The following is a 23,256-nucleotide window of genomic DNA, read 5'->3' as shown; positions in this document are numbered from 1 at the left end:
TCTTATTTACAAAGCAGAATGAGACTCTTAAACTTAGAAAACAAACTTATGAGTAAAGGTGGGGGAAGGGATAAACAGGAGGTTGCGGTTAACATATGCACAGTACTTTATATAAAATAGATCATCAGCAAGGACCTACTGTATAACACAGGGAACTTTACTCAATATCTGTGATGACCTGTATGGGAAATAGAATCTGAAAAAGAATAGCTATATGTATGTGTATAATTAAATCACTTTGCTGTACACCTGAAACTAACACAACGTTGTAAGTCAACTATACTCCAGTACAAAATAACAAATTTAAAAACACACACAAAAACCCACAGCAAAACCTAAGATCAAAATACAAAAGCAGAGAGAGATCAACTAGTGTGTGTAAGACCCCATGCAAGGAATATGAAATGATCGAAAATGTGGGCCCTGCTTCGAAGGAGCTCATTTGGGGTGGGAAGTGGAGTTGTAATTGATTCACAGTGCACATCTGGCCCCTCACGTTGCCTTGGTAGCCCGGGTCAGTGTGCTAAGGATGTCAGGGTTAAAGGACCACCCCCGACTCCCCTCCCCGGCATCTGCGTGGTCTGGCTACTCTGGTGGGCTGTGTACTGTGTTCCAGCCTTCATTCACCCTGTCGCTGCTTACTTCCTGGCTCTGCCAGGGAACCTGCTCCACCCGCAGCCTCTACCCCAGAGGGCCCCAGTCACCAGTGGAATGCCACGTGCCGCTGTGTTTGAGGGGCAGTGTTCTCTGCACAGTCACGTCCCTTATGTTTGTGTAGAGTTTTAGGTTGAGATGAAGCTTTCGCCTTTTGTGGCTTTATTTAATCCTTGTAGCACCTCTGTGACAGAACTGTGGGCATTCCAGTTTTGTAGAAAGTTCAGCAGCAAGGTTTCTGCCCAACACCCCGCAGTAAGTGAGAGCACCGGATGTAAAACCCTTTCCAGACTTGGCATTCCAGTCTCCCCAGTTCTTCCCCAAGGCTGCCACCCTCATGGTTCTCACCCTCACCCTGAGGGTGGCTGCCCCACCCTCACACTTTGTACCTTTGCTGTTCATTCCCTTTCTTCTTGGCTGATTCTTATCTCATAAGGGGCCAGTTGTCTCTCAGGACCCATTTCAGATGCCACCGTGTCTGCGAAGCTTGTCCCAAACCCCCACCCTGCTTGTACCCTATGGTATTCCCGCTCATGTTTTGCCTTGTGGGGGACTTAGTACATCCCATGCCATGGTAGTGGTTCATGTAGTAATTTGAGTAATAATTGTAATTATTTATATTACTTACAAAAACCAAGTAATAAATTGACTTATTGTTTTGCAAAAGTTTTTATTTTGGTGAAATGCAGATAAAGTGTTAACCATCCCATCACACTCACTCACAATGTTAGGCAACCATTACCACAGTCTAGCTCCAGAGCCTTGTCATGACCTCTGAACCTAAGTAAGCATTCATCCTCCTTTCTCCCCTCTTCCCAGCCTCTGGCAGCCACTAACCCGTTTTCTGTCTCTGTGGATTTGCCAACTCTAGATATTTCATATAAATGGAGTCGTACAGAATGTGTGGCCGTTGGGGTCTGGCTTGCACATAGCATGTTTTCAAAGTAGACTGACCGTGTACATTATGATGTAAGCACTTCACATGGCTTAGCTCACTGATTTCTCACAACCCTATGGGTTAGGTAGTTCCTATTAACAGGCTCATTGTACATACAGTATAAGGAGATCGAGGCACAGAGAGGGTAAGCGGCGTGCTAGAGCGTACACAGTGCATAAATGGTTTTGGTGCCTCCGCTGTACTGCTAGTGTCTGCTCTGTCTGCTCTTGACCTTGATCTTCAGAGATTACATGTATAAGTTTAACCTATGAAGTTGAATTTGAAGGAGAAAAAGACAGAATTAATCTACAGTAAAAGAACAACATATGATGTAGCTCCAGGGACAGAAACCTCCAGAGATAGCGCTTAAGGGCGGTAGGACAGAATTGGTTGTGGGGGGTGGATTCTGCAGTCAGAGTTCTTGGCTTAATTGGAGTGGTCGCTGTTGTTCAGTCCAACTCTTTGTGACACCATGGACTGTAGCAACCCAGGCTTCCCTGTTCATCACCAACTCCCAGAGCCTGCTCAAACTCGTGTCCATCGAGTCAGTGATGCCATCCAACCATCTCATCCTCTGTTGTCCCCTTCTCCTGCCTTCAATCTTTCTCAGCATCAGGGTCTTTTCCAGTGAATCAGTTCTTCTCATCAGGTGGCCAAAGTATTGGAGCTTCAGCATCAGTCCTTCCAATGAATATTCAGCACTGATTTCCTTTAGGATTGACTGGTTTGATCTCCTTGCAGTCCAAGGGACTCTCAAGAGTCTTCTCCAACACCATAGTTCAAAAGCATCAATTCTTCGGCGCTCAGCTTTCTTTATAGTACAATTCTCACATCCATACATGACCACTGGAAAAACCATAGCTTTGACTAGATGGACCTTTGTTGGCAAAGTAATGTGTCTGCTTTTTAATATGCTGTCTAGATTGGTCATAACTTTTCTTCCAAAGGGGAGCTTACTCAATGCCAGACATGGTTCTGAGCACTTCGTATATGCGTCCACAGTTAATTCTCACAAAAACTTTGTAAGGTAGCCAGTGCCCTATTGCACAGATGAAGAAACATGTGCAGGTCGGTTTAATGCCCCACCTGTGGCCTGCCACTAGAGCGTGGTGGGCCTGGCAAGTGTGGCTCCAGCGTCCATCATCTGCATCTTTGTTTTTTTAATCTTAATTTTCTGTGTTTGGTTATAACATACCTTTCCTGAAACACTGAGAACAAAGTAGCCTAGTTGGTTAACTAGGAAGCAAAAAAGGGAAAAATAATGAAAATACGGGTTTTATAAAAAAGAAGTATTATCTTGTCATACCAACTCCGTACTTTAAAGCATGCTATTTATTTTAGAATTTTTAGGAATTATCAATTAAAAAATAACAAATAAAAGTCGTATCATACCTGCAATAATACATCATCACTTCATTTACATTTTGGTGGTATCCCTCCACCTTTTTGCTGTTGCTGCTAAGTTGCTTCAGTCATGTCCGACTCTGTGCGACCCCATAGACTGCAGCCCACCAGGCTCCCCCATCCCTGGGATTCTCCAGGCAAGAACACTGGAGTGGGTTGTCAGTTCCTTCTCCAATGCATGAAAGTGAAAAGTGAAAGTGAAGTCGCTCAGTCGTGTCCGACTCTTAGCGACCCCATGGACTGCAGCCTACCAGGCTCTTCCACCCATGGGGTTTTCCAGGCAAGAGTACTGAAGTGGGGTGCCATGGGGTTGCAAAGAGTCGGACACGACTGAGCAACTGAGCAACAAACCCGCTTGTACCCAGTTTACTTGCTTAAGAAGGAAGAGCCAGGGCAAGAGACAGGGGCAAAAACAATGGTCAGTTTTGCTTCTCAGAGGCCACCGCAGGTCAGAGCTCTGGGGTGGTGGTTGTCACACATGTTAGGTGCAGAAACCAGTATCTGGAACACGGGATCCAGGCAAGAAAGCAGGATTTGAGTAATTCATTGGCAATCACAGCTCTGAATCCAGTGCAGGTTATCTTTATCTCAAATGTTTATCTCAGAGCTTTATAGTTTATCCACATAAGCATGAGAAAGGTGATAAAGACATCTCTATACAGCGTGGCCCAAAGTGAATTTTAAAACCTGTCTTTCTGTCTTCATAGGCATTATGCTGAGTGAAATAAACCTTGTACAAGAGTACCTCTGGATGATTCCATTTCTCTGTCACTCCAGAACTGGCAAAAGTAATCTAGAGAAGAATCAGTTCAGAATGGGTGTTGCTTCCTAGGGAGTGGGGACAGCCAGGAATTGGCCCGGGAGGGGCACCCAGGATCTGGGGAGATTAGAATGTGCGGAATGGCACAGAGGTGTGGCTTGCACAGATGTTTCCATCTGTCAATATGGAGCGGCTCAGATTTGCACATTTAGATGTAAGTAAATGTACCACCACCATCTGTGCAAAAAAAGTGTGAAAAAATTAATGGAGGGAAGGGGGAGGAAGGAGTACCGATGACACTGAATGTTGATCCTTGTTAAACCTGAGTGACAGGTGTTTACTGCCCTCTTCTGTTTACTTCACATGTTTTAATGCACGCTTGCGTGCTGAGTCGCTTCATTTGTGTCCAACTCTTTGCAGCCCCGTGGACTGTAGGCCGCCAGGCTCCTCTGTCCACGGAATTCTCCAGGCAAGAATACTGGAGTGGGTTGCCATGCCCTCCTTCAGGGGATCTTTCCTACCCAGGGATTGAACCTGCCTCTCTTACATCTTGGGCATTGGCAAGCAGGTTCTTTACCACTAACACCACCTGGGAAGCTCACATGTATTGATACTGACCCTGAGAAAGGGTTTTAAAAGTCGGGGCATGCTAGGTAATCTTTGTTGATTCCTCCCCCTTCCAGGAATCCGGCCCAGTTGGCGTCCTCTGGGGAAAATGCCCGTCTCGTGGGCATGGGAGTTGGTCCCAGTCGCCCCGGCTGTGGGTCTCCAGGCGTGCTCTCCTTCTGCCTTGTTGGTGGCTGTGGACTTTGGCTTCCTCCCCCTGGCACCTGCCATCTCCCCTGTCCTTTTGTCCCCTGTCCATTTGCTCGGGAGAACAGACCCTCCCCTTCTGTGACTTTGACCTTCCCACTCCACCCACACTTGTGGCTTCTTATCTGGGACTCCTCCCTTGGCGAGTCCTTCTCAGCCGTGAGTGAGTCCACAAAGCCGCGTTCACTTGGGCCTCATTTCCCTTCCGCTGAGGGCTGTAAGGTCCACCGGTGTGCCTTGGCTCAGCCATCAAGATCAAGGATTGGAGGTGCTCGGGCCCCACGTGGCTGTAGAGGAAGACAGGCCGTGCGCTTCCGTTTGCATCTAGAATTGCAAGATGGGCGCAGCCAGTCTGCAGCCCCTGTGGGAGGGAGGGAGAGCGGGATTGGGAAGACACGCTCGGGATGTCCAGGAGCTGGGAACAGTCCTGTCTTTTGACCTGGGTGGTGGCTGCATAGTCATGGTCATTTCTGATCATTCCTAGCATTGCACACATGTGACCTGTGCAGTTTTGTCTGTGTGTGTCATGCTCCAATTAAAAAGTAGACTAAAGGTCTGTACAAGGCTTTAAAACACATTCACATAAAGGAGTTTCGATTTTGTAGCTTTCTTGAGCAACTGGAAAGTCTGATAGCATGGTCTGAATTCTCATAGAGCAGCAGTTGACTAGATCTGTGTGGTGACTGCCCCCAATTCACTTGTGAGCACCGTCCAGCAGGAACCTGCTGGAACGGTTGGCACCTGCATAGCCCCACACAGATTTTCCTCCTGCCCCTACAGGAACTGCCTAGGTCCCTGAGACGGTATAAGGGTTGGGGTTCAATGCCTGGTTTAGAGACAGTCTTGGAGAAAAATCTTTTGACACAGATTTGAGGTCTTCTTTTACCTGTGAAATCATTCTAGATGAATTAGTTCTGGTTGAACTAGGAGATGTTGGGGTTAGCTGTGACCAATCCATGGCAGTGAGAGATGATGAGGAGTTGCTGTATTTGTGTGTGTGTGTGTGTGTGTGTGTGTTTAGTCACTAAGTCATGTCTGATTGTGACCCCATGGACTGTAGCCCGCCAGGCTCCTCTGTCCATGGGATTCTCCAGGCAAGAATTCTGGATTGGATTGCCATGCCCTTCTCCAGGGGATCTGCCTGACCCAGGGATCGAACCCGAGTCTCTTACATTGCAGGTGGATTGTTTACCACTGAGCCACCAGGGAATCCCTCTGTATTTGTGCCTAGGTGTTTAGTTCTGTAGATAATTTCCTGTTTTTGTCTTCTACTTTAAAGTAACATTCCATAATACTACATAGAACTAGTTCATACTTTTTTTTTTTTTTACCATGTTTGATATTCAGTATTTATTGCTTTTAAAAATGCATCTGTGATTGGAACATTTTTACTAGATCATGGGTAAGGAGAGGCTCACTTTCTGTGTGGTGAACTTGCAGCCAAGAGTCTTCTCACCACAGCTCACACTAAACACAGACCACTCACCTTATAATAATCTTGACAATGCCATGCCTGCAAATCCAGACCCAGGGAGTGCCCGTAGGCATCACACCCTCCTTTTCTTCTTCTGAATATGTCATTCTCTGCCTTCTTCTTCCAGGAGACTTTTTTAAGACTACTGACTCACCAAAGGAAAAAGAGAGAGAGAAGAATGAAAAATCAAAGGCCACCTGTAACAAGACAGCTTTATTTTATACCCCTCCATCAGGGACATAGATGACGGTGCCTCAGTTGTAGTTTTATGACCCTAACAGTCATGCTCACCAGAGACAAGGTTAAAAGTTTTATGTGCTTTTCCACTCATTAACCTGATTTGAAAATCTTCCACGCACACAGAGCTGAGTAAATTAAGCCCTGGAATTCTGTGCCTCAGCAGTTGGTGTGATCACTAAAAGTGCTAAAGTGGTAGTCGCTCAGTTGTGTCCCACTCTTTGTGACCCCATGGCCTGTAGCACGCCAGGCTTCCCTGCCCCTCACCATCTTCTGGAGCTTGCTCAAGCCAGATTGAAAACTGGTCCTAACTTGAATCTCCCTGTACTATTCGGCTTGGGCTGCCGTAAGCAAAGTACCGTGGTCTCGGTGGCTTGAACAGTAGAAATTTATCTTTCTGTAGTTGCAGAGGCCGGAAGCCCAAGCTTACGGTGCCAGTGGAGTCAGGCCTGTCTCGTGCCTTGTGGGTGGCCGCTCTCTTGCTGCCCCGTCTGCTCCTGTCTTCAGGTGGTCTTTTCTGTATCAGCCTTGGTGTCTGTGTGTGTGACCTCTGTTTATAAGGACACCAGTCAGATAGGATAGGGCACGTGCTAATGAACACATTTTAACTTAATTACCTCTTCTCCAGTTACAGCCAGGTTGGGAAGCATTGCAGGGTTAAGGCTTCAACATACGAATTTGGGGGGGACATAGTTCATCTTCTAACACTGCCCAGTCACTCCGCCTCTGTAAAGCTCATCTTCCACGAGTTGATAGGCCATCTAGAATGAAGCCTGCCGCCATGGGCCTGCCCTAGGGGTGAACCCTGGGGCCACGCCTAGTTAAATCCATCATTTCATTTCTTGCCATCCTTAAACATTCCTACCAGGTAAGACAGTTCTGACACCAGTCTCAGCCTAAGCTGAGGACCAGGGCTGGGACTCAGTTCCCTGCCACGCTGATCCCAGAGTCCATGCTGTCAGCCACTGCATCATGGGGTGTGTTGCGACACCCAGAACTTTCAGAGCTGTAAAGGGCTCCAAGGAGAGAAGGGGGGCGGTCGTTACAGGTCCCAGGAATTGAAGGATGCAAGGTAGCACCGACCTGCCTTACTCTGCAAATTTAGTCTCGTTCCTAAGTTGCAGGATCGGTGGGGGCAGTCGTCCACCCAAAATTAGTTCTTTCTGTTCATGTTTCTTGGCTGGGTTTCCTGGGAATTCATTGCATATTTATTTATGTGGAGTTATTTGCTTTTAGAATCACATGGATGGGGAATCTGCAATCTGGCTGCAAAAAAGTGATTTGGCAATTTATTTTCAGGGCTGCCCTTCTTCCAGCAGCTTGTTTCAAACTCAACCTCTGGCACAAAGGCATCCATCATTTTAATTGCATGTTACTGTTTGGCCAGGCACAAATTTGTTTCATTTTCTTTCCCTTTCTCCTGTGGTTTCTTTCTTCTTTCCCCGTGCCCCCCTTTTTCTGATCCACCATTTTAAAAAGCCAAAAATATTTGCCCAAACTGGATACTTTTTATAGCCAACAAGCTTTTAACACTGAAATTTTTGGTATTGCCTATTTGATCTCTAACCTTTCCATAGCAGAAATGCTAGGCTGGTTTTTTTTGTTTCCTATTCAGGTAACATAATGCATTTGTCTCAAGACAGTTCCAAGAAAGAAAATTGTATTGGTCTCAGGGTCAGAAGGCTACTGTTCTATTCTTGGCTTTGCACTGGCTGCCTGGCAACATGACCTATGTCTGGCCTTGTTTTTCCCCATCTATAAAATGAGGAACTTGAATGTATTGATTTCTGAGCCGTCTCTGTGTCTTATTTGGTAACTTGGATGCCTAGTAGAGCCTGTGTGGGGGCCCTGGTCACTGTGGCCAGACACCTTCAAACCCTCAACTTCTTTGCAGTTTGTGAAGTTTTCATTAAGCTTTTATTATGGAAAATTTCAAATATACAAGTGGAGACAATAGTATGATGAAACTGTCTTGTCTATAGCACCCATATTTTGTTATTTCTCTGGAATATCTTCAAGCAACTCCGAGACAACTTTGTGTCATTTAACCTGTTAATAGCTAAATGGATGTCTCTCTTTCTACATGTCTACCATCTGTGATCACACTCAACAAAATGAACAGTGAGTCTTCAATGTCGTCTGATGCCGAGTCCTTGTTCGCTTTTCCTCCAGCATCTAAAACTTTTTTGTGGTCAGTGGTTGGCATGTTTGAATCAGGAGCCAACTATAGACAACACATTGCATTTGGTAAATAATGTCTTTTAAGTCTCTTTGAATCCCTAGCCGTCCACTCCCCCACCTACAGTGCAATTTATTGAGTCCTTAATACAGTGTTGGTGAATGTAGAGCAAGGCAGCTTCAGTCATTCCAGCCCTTGATTTTAATATCTTTTTCCTAAACAGTTAGGACCTTCAAAGAGTAGTTTTCAGGTTTGTTTACCTACCCCCCACTTTTTTTTCAAGACTCAATATATTTATCATTCTAATTCCTTGTCTCCAAGCAGATGATACCTGAGTTAACATCACAGTGTAAGGATTCCTAAGAAACAGTTTTTAAGGTTATGGAAAACTTTTTTGTATACTAAATCTTTTATGTACACACACATGCCATGCACACGTTATATCTGTGTATTGGCATGGTTTTCTTTCTGATTATTTATTGCATAACAAATTCCCCCAGTGCTCAGTGGTTTAAAGCATCACCGTTTATCATAGTTCCTGGGTTCTGTTGGCCAAGAACCCATTGAGGTGGGGCCAGGCTGAGATTTTCTTTTGCTCCTCATGTCATGGACCAGGTCACACGGGAGGACTTAGTTGCAAGATTGGCTAGTGAGGGCGTTTTGCGATGGCTGTGCTCACACATCTGGCACCTTGGCAGGGATGGCTGGAGGCTGCACTCAGCTGGGACAGTTGACAGGAATATCTGTTCACAGCCTCTTCAGTGTGCTAGTCTTAGGGTAGTTGGATTTTTCACGTGGTGGTCAGCTCTTCCCACAGAGCAAGTGTCCCTAGAGAACTGTCACTCACCTTGGAAATGACAAAATATCACGAATACCATATTCTATTTGGTTGTAGCAGTGCCAGGCTCTTCCAGATGCAGGGGAAAAGGAGAAAGACTTCACAGCCCTGTTTGTAAGTACCACCAGTTTAAAAAGATCAATGTGAAAATTAGCACGTTAGGTACTTGCCACCTGGGACCTTTCAAGTCCCCCATGTACTTGCTTCTCTATTGATGTAAGATGGAGGGCACCAAGCTGGGAAGCACCTGCCTGAGAGGTAATTCAGGGCAGTCTCCTGCCCCCAATCCCATTCTCCAGAGCTTCGTGTGGACTCATTTGGGTCAAGAGCATTGTGACTGGTTCATGACTCACCTTGCTTAATAATAAAGGTGAGGAGAGTCTCCCAATCCAGAATTCTAAGAGTAGTTTGTCCAGTGGACCTTGGTGTTAAGGAGGTTGTCTGATATTTTTGTCCCCGTCAGTCAGGATCACATATTAAAATGGGCTTGATAGTGTGTGCTCAGTCGCTAAGTCATGTCTGACTCTTTGGGACTCCGTGGACTGTAGCCCACCAGGCTCCTCTGTCCATGGGATTCTCCAGGCAAGAACACTGGAGTGGGTTGCCATGCATTGCTCCAGGGGACCTTCATGACCCAGGGATTGAACCCTGTCTCCTGCATTGGCAGGTGGGTTCTTTACCACTGAACCAGCAGGGAAGCCTGGGCTTGATAGTTCAGTTTAGTCGCTTAGTCGTGTCCAACTCTTTGGGACCCCGTGGACTGCAGCATGCCAGGCCTCCCTGTCTATCACCAACTCCCGGAGTTGACTCAAACTCATGTCCATTGAGTCGGTGATACCATCCAACCATTCTCTGTCATCCCCTTCTCCTCTCGCCTTCAATATTTCCCAGCATGAGGGTCTTTTCAAATGAGTCAGCCCTTCGGATCAAGTGGCCAAAGTATTGGAGTTTCAGGTTCAACAACAGTCCTTCCAGTGAACATTCAGGACTAACTTCCTTTAGGATGCACTGGTCGGATCTCCTTGCAGTCCAAGGGACTCTCAAGAGTCCTGATAGTAGTTACCCCCAAATTAAAGCATATTCAACCTGTGCTGTTTTAGGGTTTCTTACTGAGAGGGGGAGGTATAATATTTGAAGTGTTGGGTGAAACGAGTTTTCAGGGCTGCCAGGATCAAGTAGCGTTAGTGTCCAGACTTTATTCAGCACTTAGGTGAAGGTCTGCCTTCAACTGACTGCTGAGTCACATGTGGTAGGCATGGTTGGAAGCAGCTATAGGGAGGCAGAAACTGAGGTCATCAGAAGGTGTTAGGTATTCCATGATGATTGCAAGAAGGTTCATAGGATCATGGCTGTTGGGGCTATTTAATTTCTACAGCAGAAACTAATGAGAGCTTTGACTCTCGGCCCAAAGACGGCTTATCAGCCTGGAACAGAGGCTGATCGATAGGCAATAAGGGAGCACAAAGTCTCAGTGTTTTAGATTGATCGCTCCATCCCTGGAAGCCAGTGTGGTGGTGCTGTATGCGGGAACCGTTAAGCCTACCCTCTACCCGCCCAGAGCTCGTGTCCCATGTGGAGAGCCCTGCGCCCCTGGTTGGAAGAGGACCCCATTCACACTGTCTCCTTTCACTGACTCGCAACACCAAAACAACACTTTCTTCTGAGACTGTTCTCACTTCCTTGTTGACCAAAATTAAGGGCAGTGGTATTGGTTGCTTCCTCCGATTTCTAAGAGATGGTTAGCCAGGCAGGTCAGGAAATTAGTAACACGTACTCTGTTTTACCAAAATTGAATTTCTAGGAGCCGCCCAGACTCTTGGTGTCCCCCACAGAAAGTGTCGTGGCTTCTGGGTTAGTGTTTGTGTGAATCAACTACTTTCCATTCTGTCCCAACTTCCCTTCCTCCAAACAGAATGGGAATTGCCCCCCACCTCCCACCAGGAGGTCTGCTGGTGTTTGACCGGGTGGCTGTGTCTCCCACCTGTAGCCAAGACCACGCATGAAGCACGCTTTCTGCAGCTGTGTGTTGAATTGGGCTTAAGAAATATTTCTTCTTTGCTGGCTGGACACGTTGCATGTGTTTGGAGCCAAACAGGTGAATGAGCCGACTGGAGAAGCAGTGGGATGAGATGGAAGGATCTCTGTCCTAGAACCCAGAAGGCTGGGTTCTGATTCTTGGTCTGCCACTTGTGAGCAATAGGAACTTGGTCATGTTGATCTCTCTGAGTCTCAGGCTTTCTCTGAAAACTGGGGTCATGGAACCTTGGTAAACATGGAAGTCTTCTTCAACTGGGAGGTGGAATTTATAAGCTGGACAGCCTGGCCTTCAATCCAGCAGATTAGGGATCCTCTGCATTGTCTTTGCACCAATAGATTTCAGTTTTGAGTCACCAGATCTTGCTGAGGGCTGAGCTGCTATTTCTCACTCAGGGTGAAATTTCAAGGTAACTTTATTCAGTAATTTCAGATATTTGTGTTTACGACATCCTGGTGTAAACAGTGTATATTTCTTTGTGATGACTTAGTAGTGATGGCAGTAGGAACAGAGACCCCTGGCCCCTCTGTGTGCACGTGCAGGTAATAGGGAGCTACTTTCCTACTGAGGTTCAGAGAAAAGTAGCAAGTTATCTAGTTTGGGGGTGAGTGTAGGAAGTAATAACTAACCATGAAATTAGCACTTCCTAGAGACAGTTGAAAGATGCCTTGAGGCAGGTACCTTCTGGGAACCAATGGCCAGGAAGACCACTGACGAGAACAGTTAGAGTTCTGAGAGCTGTTTAAACAAGGGGTGATTAAGAACTTGGAAAGGAAGGAGTTGATCTCCAAGAACTAACATGGGTTTACCCAAAATCCCAAAGCCAGGCTAACCTGTTTTCCTTTAAATGGGATTACTAGATCATGTATTTGTTCAGCTTAGTTCAGTCGCTCAGTCGTCTCTGACTCTGCGATCCCATGGACTGCAGCACGTCAGGCTTCCTGTCCATCACCAACTCCTGGAGCTTGCTCAAATTCATGTCCATCGAGTTGTTGATGCCATCCAACCATCTCATCCTCTGTCATCCCCTTCTCCTCCTACCTTTAATCTTTCCCAGCATCAGGGTCCTTTCCAATGAGCCAGTTCTTTGTATCAGGTGGCCAAAGTATTGGAGTTTCAGCTTCAGCATCAGTCCTTCCAATGCATATTCAGGACTGATCTCCTTTAGAATGGACTGGTTGGATCTCCTTGCAGTCCAAGGGACTCTCGAGAGTCTTCTCCAACACCACACTTCAAAAGCATCAATTCTAAAGTGCTCAGCTTTCTTTATGGTCCAACTCTCACATCCATACACGACCACTGGAAAGACCACAGCCTTGACCAGACGGACCTTTGTTGGCACTTGTTCAGCATTTGGCAAAAAAGCACATTGTGTTATTCCTGTGGAGATGTGAGAGAAATAAAGTTTGGATGAAAGTGATAATAATTCCTTTGTGTGTATAGGACACTGCAGTTGACAGTGGATGCTTGTTTGCTTTCTTTTTTATTAATGCCGTGACTTAGCAGGGTGGACAGAGTAGAGGAGAGTACCTGTTTTTCAGACGGAGAAGCTGAGACTCGGCGTGGGGGGTTGCCTAAAGTCACAGTCATATCGCTAGAAAAGAAATAGAGCTGGTTTTCCAACCCAACATTTTGGCCTCTAAGAGTCCCAGGGCATGGCTCCACCGTGGTACAACTGTGTGTATTTATAACCGGTTTGAGGCCACCATCAGATGGGCACCTTAATACTTAGAGCTAAAGAAAGACTCTACCCCTCCTCCCACCCTCTCCTCCACCTCCACCCTCTGTCCCTTTCTGCTTATCAAGTTTCCATATGTTATAAAACTTAAGATCAATAATTGATAAATGGAATGATAATCTGGGACCACTCGGGGGACTCTTGCTGTGGCCCACAGATGAGGTGATGTGGCCTGAGCCGTAATGGAGAGGAAGGAGAGAGCCTTCCGAAGATGGGTGCAGAGGGACTTGGCCTCTGATGGATGTGGAGCCGGTGGATGGAAGGGAGAGAGCCTCGTGTGCCTTCAAGGCTCCTGAAGTCCTTTCTCTGCCCAGATGGCATGCTTTCCACCACCTCGGATGTGCACGCTTGACTGGCACTCTCACACACGGCTTATTTCCTCCTTTCAAACCTACTTGGGACACACAGCATTGAATGCTCTGGAGACTAATGAGATTTGGATGGCTGGCCTTCTATCTTCGTTGTTCTTCCAGGACCACTGTTGACTTATTACGTTGCACGTGGGTCAGGCTGCAGTGAGATGTTGCCCATTGCATCTTATCTGAGAGGGTCAGGCTGGTTCATTTATCTGCAGGACAGTTAAGACATCAGCTGTCCAGCAGTCTTCCTTATCGGGACCTTGGCTGGGAACCAGCAGATGGACTAAATTGGAACCTCTGACTGGCCAGCGAAGGTATCACAATGTCCATACCTTTCCCTGCTGGCTGCCTGCCTGGCCCTGTCTTTAGCTGGCAACCCGGTATTCTTATTTCACATGGTTTTAATGTGCATGGTTATTTTTAGCTCCTGTCAGATCAGAAGGAGCTGCTATAGAGAGCCATACCATCTCCAAACCACTAGTTGCTGGTCCTTGTGAAAAGTGATGTGTTGAGATGGGAGGCCGAAAAACTAGGTGATGTGGTGCAAGAACTCGAGGGTAGAGCTCTCTAGATCCTGCTGTGTGTGGGGCAACTCTCCATACGTGTCTTGTAGTTGGATTTCAAGATGGTGCTTAGAACTTTGAAAGATTTTACACTGAGTATATTTTACACTGAGCTTGGGAAGGCATGGAGTACCACTTGGTACTGCGACCTGTGGGCTCGGGTCTTAAGCTTTTTAGGCTGACTTCATTCCCCACGAAGAATCTGTTCTTCTGTAGTTTCCTGTAGCTGCTCCTCCCAGACTTTGTGACCCCAGTGTACCCCACTGCCGGAAGGGTGACTGGCATTTGATGAGCAGTTGATAAACATTTGTTGAATGAGTGAGTGACTTCATCACAGAGAGGGTGACTTAGTTAATGATGAGGCAACAGGATCAGCTTCTAGTCTTGTCACATTAACTGATCTCCTTGTGTCCTCACTCGACAGCACTTAATGTAATAGCCACAAAATCGTGTTTAGGTAAATGGCCTTGGAAGTACAGGACAGTTCCCCAGATGCTTGTTCATGGAAAACTTAATTTGAAAAGATTTTAATGAGTGTATTCTCATTTTTAGGTCTGCTGCTTGGGAAATATCAGTCTGTTTTTTTGTGCTTTAGCTTGGCCCCTCCAGAAGATCCATTTCATGGCCCTAGACCCTACACATCCCCTATCCATCCATCCATCCATCCAGCAGACATTTTTGGTGTACCTGCTGGGTGCCAGCCAGGCCTGTGCTTTGGGGATGGAGAGAAGAAGGGATGGTACCCAGGGGAACTCAGCAGGTCTCTGCCCTTGGGAGTGCTGAGTCTGAAGCAGGAGTAAGATGGGAACATGAGTAGCCGTGGTGCAGTGTGTTAAGTGTGCCTGTAATAAAGGCCTGAGCCTGCTTGTGGGAACCCAATGGAGGGGCCCTTATTGCCTTTGAGGGGGGCGGGGAGAACAGAGTTGGACATGTTGCCGAAGAAGGATATGTTTGGGCGAATAAGCCCAAGATGACAACTTGTGGGCTTCTAGGGGCTGCTCTCAGTAAGGTGTCCTGGCTGGTGGTCAGATGAATTATCTGGAACCGTCTCAGTTTTAAGAGTGGACACACCACGGGCTGGGAGGAGTGAGAGATGGTTGATTCAAGCACTGTGGTCTTGATCCTCCTGTCTTCAGCCCTGGCACCTCTGTTCCAAGGACCTTTTTATTTGTTCCAGCCCTTATAATTTCATCAGATTCTTTTTAGGCCCAGTAAGGGCCACTGGGAATTCCCTCTTCCAGCAGAAGAGACCTAAGAGTGTACTTGGTTGGGAGGTGAGTGAGGGAAAGTGTTTATAGGTGAGTGAAAATGGTGCATCCTACCCACCAGACTCTGCTGTCTGCCACCTCCATGTCCAGCTGAGTAAGGGTCTACCAGTAAGAGGAGCCCACCTTACATTGGCAGAAGGGACCCACTGCCCCTAGAAAGGTTATTTTCCCAACCACCACCTTGAGCTGCGTCTAAATTGAGTCACTTTAGAAAGACATGAGAAAAATAAAATTCGGAATGATCTAGACAAAGACTTCGGCTAACTCCCCTCATTTTACATTTGCGGAACTGTGCTTTTTTGAGTTCAGACCCCGAGAGTGTTAAAATTGCATACCTGGATGGTAAGCCCTGAACCAAAAGAGAGGGGAGCAGGTTGGATTTGGGGTCAGTTGAGCTTTGGTGGCCCTGTATACCCAGGGGACCATGGCCAGGTCTGATTAGCAGCCATGGGGGGAAGTTCAGGGCAGCCATGTGGATTGGCGAGATTATGAATTGCTTTAAGGCTGCAGTTGGTGCATCCGGGACAAGAGGTCTCTTGCTTCCTCACAGCCCAGTTGTTTCTGCCACATCCTGCTGCTAAAGCTTTACTTTGACTAGTTCTCTCCCACTAGGAAACCCACTAATCAAGCCTTGGCACCGTGCTGATAGGTGTTGCATGGGGCCAGCAGCACTGGAGAGTAATTGGAAAAAATACCTGCAGAGAATGGATTGTTACGGGCAAGGAGGAAGAGTGCCAGGATTGTGACTTTTTTTTTTACATTGTATTTGTTGCCTGACAACTGCCAAAAGATCAGTGTTAAAGAAAACTTGGGAAATAAGCCACCTATCGTGTCTCCGTGCTAACGCAACTGTTGTAATTTTTGCCACTCTCCTGTTTTTATCAAGTAGTCCATGTGCAGTACACACACAGATTTATGTAGCTGGAATCACAGTTTGCTGTTCCCTTGTGCTCTGTTTATTGAACGTTTGTCATAAGGATTTTCCGTAGTTCTGTCTCATCCTCATAATTCTCTTTTGTAACAGCCGAATAATATTCTGATGTGCTGGCGGGCCCCAGTGCCGTGTTCTGTGATTGGAATTTTGATTGTTTCTCCTTTTTGCCCGCCCCCAATCCTACCTTATTTCTCCACTAGATTCATTTACAGAGAATGTCACTGCAGGTCGAGCCTTCTGGAATCTTGTGTTGAATTGTTGCTTTCAGAGGGGTATTTCCGGAAAGGAAGGAGACTGTAATTCATTGATGAAGCTCTTTTTTTTTTTTTTTTAACTTTTTGTTATTGTTTATATATATAACACAAATAGAGCCGTACAAAGGAAACAAAAAGCTACACTTTAATGAACTACTAGGAGGTAGACAGACACCCTGGTACCATCACCCGCATCAAAGGCTGGAGCCCTGCCAGCCAGCCGAAGTTCACAGGTGTTGCCTCCTCCCAGCCCTGTGCCCAGCCCCAAGAGCAGCACCTACCCTGACTTCATTGTAATCACTTCTTTACTGTCTTTCCAAGATTGCTCACCCAAGTGTGCATCCCTGGATACTGCAAGTTAAGCTTGCCTGTTTACAAATGTCTTTTAAATCTCTTTCAATTTGTACGTGTCCTCTTGATCTCTTCTCTTCCCTATATTCCGTTTGCTGAGGAAACTGGGTCATTCGTCCTGAGGAGTTTCTAGAATTTCCCACAGGCTGGATCTTGCCAGTTGTGGTTCTTTGTAGTTTAGAACATTCCTCTGCATTTCCTACAGTTGGATCTAGTAGTTTAACCAGTTGCAAGGTAGATTTCTTTTTTCCCTGTGGAAAGAGAGGTATGGGGAGCAAGATTATACTATACCGTGGGTGGGTGGATGTTTTTCACCTGGTTATCTGTCTCCTATTGCAATGTTAGTAGCCACTGGCATCCAATACTTAGAGCCTGCCATTCATTAGAAGCTACAAAACTGTGATATCACAGTTTTGTTATTCTTTCTTCATTTATTTGTTGGAATACTACTCTAAAGAAAAACTCTGCCTCTCTGCTATTTTTAGTAGTTTATTTATAGAGATTCACATACCATACATTCACCTATCTGAAACATACAAATTTAGTGGGTTTTAGTATATTCATCGGAGAAGACAATAGCAACCCACTCCAGTACTCTTGCCTGGAAAATCCCATGGACGGAGGAGCCTGGTAGGCTGCAGTCCATGGGGTCGCTAAGAGTCGGGACAACTGAGCGACTTCACTTTCACTTTTCACTTTCGTGCATTGGAGAAGGAACTGGCAAGCCACTCCAGTGTCCTTGCCTGGAGAATCCCAGGGACCGGGGAGCCTGGTGGGCTGCCGTCTCTAGGGTCACACAGAGTCGGACACGACTGAAGCAACTTAGCAGCAGCAGCAGTATATTCATAGAGTTGCACATCTATGGCCATGGTCAATTTTAGAACACTTCATTAACCGCCTCCCCTCAAACCCTGTTCATCTTTGCTGTCACCCCATACACCTGGCAGTCCTAAGCAGTTACTAATTATCAATCTAATTTCTGTCTCTAGACTTAATATTCTGGACATCTCAAATAATATGTGGTCACTTGTAACTTATAACCAGGCTCTTTCACTTAGTATAATGTTTTCAGAGTCCATCAACGTTGTAGCATGTATCAGAACTTTATTCCTTTTTATGGCCAAATAGTATTTCATTATATGAATATGCTACATTTTGTTTATCCATTCATCAAGTGATAGACATTCGGGTTGCTTCCACTTTGGGGCTATTATGGATAATGCTGCTGTAAACATTTTTGTACCAGTTTCTGTGTGAGCATAATGTTTTCATTTTTCCTTGGATATTTACCTAAAAGTGGAATTGCTGGGTCACATGGTAACTCTGTGTTTAACTGTTTAAGAAGTTGCCAGGCTTCTTTCTAAATTAGCTACAAGATTTGACATTCCCATCAGCAGTGTAAGAGGGTTCCAGTTTCTCCAGCATTGGTGATCTCTCTTCTTTTGTTGTAGCCCTCCGAGTGGGTGTGGAGTGTCTAACTGTGGTTGTGACTTGCACTTCCCTGATGACTAATGATGTTGAGCATCTTTTGATATGCCTGTTGGCTATTCATCTCTCTTAGGTGAACCATCTCTCTATCTCTGTATATGTGTGTGTGCTCTGTCACTCAGTCAGGTCTGATTCTTTGAGACCCCCTTGTAGCCCACCAGGCTCCTCTGTCCATGGGATTCCCCAGGCAATAGTACTGGAGTGGATTGCCATTTCCTTCTCCAGGGGATCTTCCTGACTCAGGGGTCGAACCCCCATCTCCTGCACTGCAGGCGGCTTCTTTACCACTGTGCCGCCCGGGAAGCCCTCATCTCTATATATCCTTGACCTGTGTTTAAATTGAGTATTTGTCTTTTTATTATTGAGTTGTAATAATTCTTTATATGTTCCAGAGGAGTCCCTTATCAGAAGTATGATTTGTAAACTTTTCTCCCATTCTGGACTGTCTTTGTACTTTCTTGATGTCTTTGTGTTCTTCGAAGCATAGAAGTTTTACATTTTGGTGATGTCCAGTTTGGTTTTTCCTTTGTTGTTTGTGCCTTTGGTGTCTTAGCTAAAAAACTTTTGCCTAATCCAAGGTCGTGAAGATTTGTGTGTATGTTTTATTCTGAGTTTTATAGTTTTAACTCTTACATTTAGGTCTTTGATTCATTTTTAGTTAATTTTTGTATATGCTGTCATCTACTCTTTGGTTGGTCTTTCCTGGTGGCTCAGTGGTAAGGAATCTGCCTGCAGTGCAGGAGATGAGGGTTTGATTCCTGGGTTGGGCAAAACCCTGGAGAAGTAAATGGCAGCCGACTCCATTCTTGGCTGGGAAATCCCATGGACAGGGGAGCCTGGCAGGCTGCAGTCCGTGGGGTTGCAAAAGAGTGGGGTATGTCTTAGCAACGAAACAACAGCAACTCTTTGGATTCCTAGTGCTGCAGCTAAAGGCAGGATCAATGCTTGACTTTTTTTTTTTTCTCTTCTATTTATTAACCATTTATCATAATAAGGTGTTGGTTCCCTAATCATCGTATAAAGTAGTAGTTTGGTGGGGTTTTCTTGTCATCATGTATGCTTTAGATTTAATCATGAGCTTGTATTATAATAAAAAAATAATTGCATTTAAATAAATTTGTGTACTCTGACACATATATGTATGGTAGAGAGAGGAAAGTGATTTTGTTGTTTGGGTTTTTTTTTTTTTTTTAAATTTTGTTTCTTATCAACTGTCACCTCCTAAAATTTCATCTACCCCTTATCTTCCAGAAACATGCCAAAGGCCAGGATTTGTTTGATCAGATTGTGTACCACTTAGACCTGGTGGAAACAGATTACTTTGGCCTCCAGTTCCTCGACTCTGCCCAGGTTCCGGTAAGTATTCCTTTGATTCCTTCCACAATGGACTGGCTAATCACAGGTTACTAGAAATTGGTAGAGAAAGACAGGTGTAAAACTGCATTACTGTTGTGGTAAAGAGCATTGGGATGGAGGTGCTGGCGCCCATGTGAGGTGATGCATCCGTGACACCCCACCCTGGAGGTGTCCAGTATCTTGCTGCACATGGGGACGTGCTATGGAGACGTTTCCAAGCATGAGGATGCAGTGTAGGCACATCTCTAGAGTAGGTAGAAAGAAATCTCATTATAAGAATTCTTCTGCGGATGCTGTGTGTATTTTTAACTAGCAGAAGAGGCTGTGCCACCCTCTTCTCGTGGACTCTTGCCAGGTGTAGAGAGCAGGTGCTGTGGGCACAGCTGAACCGCAGCCAGGCTTAGTGGGCTCCGGGGCCGGGTGGTCTGAGCAGGTCTTGGCATTGCTTGAGAGCCATCTTGCAGGCTCCAGGAGGTTGTGTTTGGTCAGCAAAGACTTCCCTCGCTTTGCCTGAGACAGAACTGTCCGCAGTGGAGGTGCCCGAGTAAGTGAACTCAACACAGCTCAGAACCACTCTTTCGTTTATTTTTATTTCTTCATCTATTTTATAACTGACCAACAATACTATGTTAGTTCCTGTTACACAAGATGGTAATTTGGTATTTCTGTACATCTGTAAATGATCACCACAATAAGCCTATTTACAACCTGTTGCCATACAAAAATAGTATATAGTTGCTGGCTATATTCTCCTTGCTGTACATTTCAGACCTGTGACTCATTTATTTTGCAACTACTGGATGTTTGTACTTCTTAATCACCTTCACCTATTCTTTTTCTGCCTCCTTCCCTCCTGGCAACCACCTGTTTGTCCTCTGTACTATAATTCTGTTTCTATTTTGTAATGTTTGTTCATTTGTTTCTTAGACTCCACACATAAGTGATAAATCATACCATATTTGTCTTTCACTGTCTGATTTATTTCACTTAGCACAATACCCTCTAGATCCATCCATGTTGTCACAAATGGCAAGATGTCATTATTTTCAATGGCTGAGTAGTATTCTGATGTGTATGTATAGACACTGCATCTTCTTGATCCATTCATCTATTGATGGGCACTTGGGTTCCTTCCATATCTTAGCTAATATAACAGTGCGATGAGTGTAAGAGTACATATATCTTTTCTCATCAGTGTTTTTGTTTTCTCTGGATAAATATCCAGGAGTGGAAGTGCTAGATCATACAGTAGTTCTGTTTTTAATTTTTGAGGACTCTCCGTACTCTTTTCCATGGTGGCTGCACCCGTTTACATTCCCACCAATAAACAGTGCAGAAGGGTTCCCTGTTCTCCGTATCCTTGCCGATGCTTGTTTTTCGTTGTGTTTTTGATAATAGACGTTCTGACAGGTGTGAGGTGATGGGTACCTCACTGTAGTTTAGACTTGCATTTTCCTGATAGTGATGTTGATCATTTTTTCATGTTGTCTGTTGGAGATCTGTGTGTCTTCTTTGGAAAAATGTCTATTCAGATCCTCTACCCATTTCTAAATAGGATCGTGTGGATATTTTTGATGTTGAGTTGTAGGAGATCTTCGTGTATTTTGGATATTAATCCCTTATCAGATATGTCCCTTGCAAAGATCTTCTCCCATTCAGTAGGTGGTGTTTTTATTTTGCTGATAGTTATCTTCATGGTGTAAAAGCTTTTTAGTTTGGTATAATTGCATTTATTTATTTTTGCTTTTGTTTCCCTTGCCTAAGGAGACATTAAAAAATACTACTAAGATTACTGTCAAAGAGCATACTGCCTATGTTTTCTTCTGCAAGTTTTATGATTTCAGGTCTTATGTTTAAATCTTTAATCCATTTTGAATTGATTTTTGTGTGTAGTATGAGATAGAAGTTGTTTGATTCTTCTCCCTGTAGCTGTACAGATCTCCCAACACCATTTATTGAAGAGGCTGTCTTTGCTGCATTTTAGATTCTTGCCCCCTTTGTTGTTCATTAATTGATCGTATAAATGTGAGTTCATTTCTGAGCTCTCTGTTCCTTTGAGCTATGTGTCTGTACTAGACTGTTTTGATTACTGTAGCTTTGCAGTATAGTTTGAAATCAAGGAATGTCATACTGTCAGCTTTATTCTTTTAAAAAGCAAGAAAGACTTCAGAGTTTCCATTCCCAGCAGAATCTAGCTTTGGGTTTCAAAGAGAATTTATTCAGCAATCTAAAAATATTTATTGAGTGCTTGTTGTGCACTAGGCCGTGTTCTAAGCAGTGGATAATGCAGTGTATGTATGTAATACCTGCATAATATGACAGGTGGTAATAAGGGTTAAGAAAAATAAAGCCGAGTGAGGAGACAGAGTAAGGGGCAGTGCTATTTTAGACAGAGTATGAAAGGGTGAGTTCTCTGGTAGGAGATATTTGAACTGAGACCTGGAGCTCCTCCTGTGTAACTAAGCCTTTCTACCTGAAAGATAGTTTTTAAATACTTCCTGGGCTTATGCATGATGGTTGTAAGGAGGTACTCAGAGTCGATGCCTGGAAATTGGGTCTGCCTGAGATGGATGGTGTGGTGCTTAGTCTGCGGTGATGCAGTGGAGCCAGGGCTTAAGTACGCCTGGGTTATAGTGCCTGCTGGGCAGATGTGTCCCTCTGCACCCACTAGATGCCCCCTCTACACCAACTTCCGCCCTACCTTCAGGACCTCCTGTCTGTCTGCAGCCCACTGCCTTACCCCCTTGACTGTTGCCACGAGCATCCTGCTGCCTCCTTGAGATCATGTTCCTGATTCCTTCCTGTGAGCTGGAGACTCTCCCTTTGGCCCCCATGGCTCAGGGAAGGGCAACCCACCATCCTTTGTCCCCTCCACTGTGTACTTCTGCTTCGTTTGAGGTTGGACCACCCAGTGCTGCACCCTCTGACCTCAGCACCCTCTTCCCATCCTTCAAGGCCTCAAGTGCCCATTTTCCTCCTCCCGGGGCAAACTCAGAACTCAAGTTGTTGACGCCTCTAAATATTCCAGACCTGGTTTCCTCTCACTGAAGTTTCGTTTGAGCAAACCTCACCCAGATGCACCTTGGGTCCTGTCACTGTCCATTCACTCCAAGATCCAGGATTCTGTTGTTTCTTATCCTGTAACCAGAATAAGATCCAGGATTCTGTTGTTTCTTAGCCTCCTTCCAGTTCCTCTGCGCGTGGCCTTGGCCCTCAACAACCCCCTCCTGCCCTGGTCTTCCTCCCCGCCCGGTCAAGCCTCAGGCATGTCTTTTGTGTCCCCATTTGCCCTTTGATTCTCCTGCCCCTGTGACTGTCCCCTGACCCCCCTTCAACACGCATGCAGGCCCATCTGCTTCCTCTGCTGCTTCTCCAGGACTGCCAGGCATTGTTGGAGAGGCCATGGGCCATGCCTTCTGGCCCAAGCACAGATCACAGGTTCAGCGAAATCCAAGCCCTGAGCTGTTCCTGGAGCCTCATGAGCGCCCACTGGACCCTGAAGTGCCCCAGGGTTCCCCTTCTGAGTCTGCACCATAGACCTCTAGTCCAGTCCCTACAGAGACTGTTCTCACGGGCGGCCTCACCTCTGGCTGAGAAGACCGAGGTCATTTAGC

At 45.6% G+C, this 23,256-nt stretch overlaps 1 protein-coding gene across 9 annotated transcripts in view; it reads left to right on the top strand.

Moving 5' to 3' along the window:
- The window catches only part of EPB41L4B (erythrocyte membrane protein band 4.1 like 4B), a 138,541-nt gene that overhangs the window by 14,234 nt on the left and 101,051 nt on the right, over positions 1 to 23,256 (top strand). For all 9 annotated transcript variants that reach the window (XM_061426435.1, XM_061426436.1, XM_061426437.1 and 6 more), the window contains exon 2: positions 19,538 to 19,642. In XM_061426435.1, coding sequence (XP_061282419.1) covers positions 19,538 to 19,642 — 105 coding nt within the window. The remainder of the gene's footprint in view (positions 1 to 19,537; positions 19,643 to 23,256) is intronic.

The sequence above is a fragment of the Bos javanicus genome, chromosome 8 (assembly GCF_032452875.1).
Source record: "Bos javanicus breed banteng chromosome 8, ARS-OSU_banteng_1.0, whole genome shotgun sequence".
In the NCBI taxonomy this organism is placed as follows: domain Eukaryota; kingdom Metazoa; phylum Chordata; class Mammalia; order Artiodactyla; family Bovidae; genus Bos; species Bos javanicus.
The sequence above is the reverse complement of the archived record's forward strand: the minus strand, read 5'-3'. Positions and strand labels throughout refer to the sequence as shown.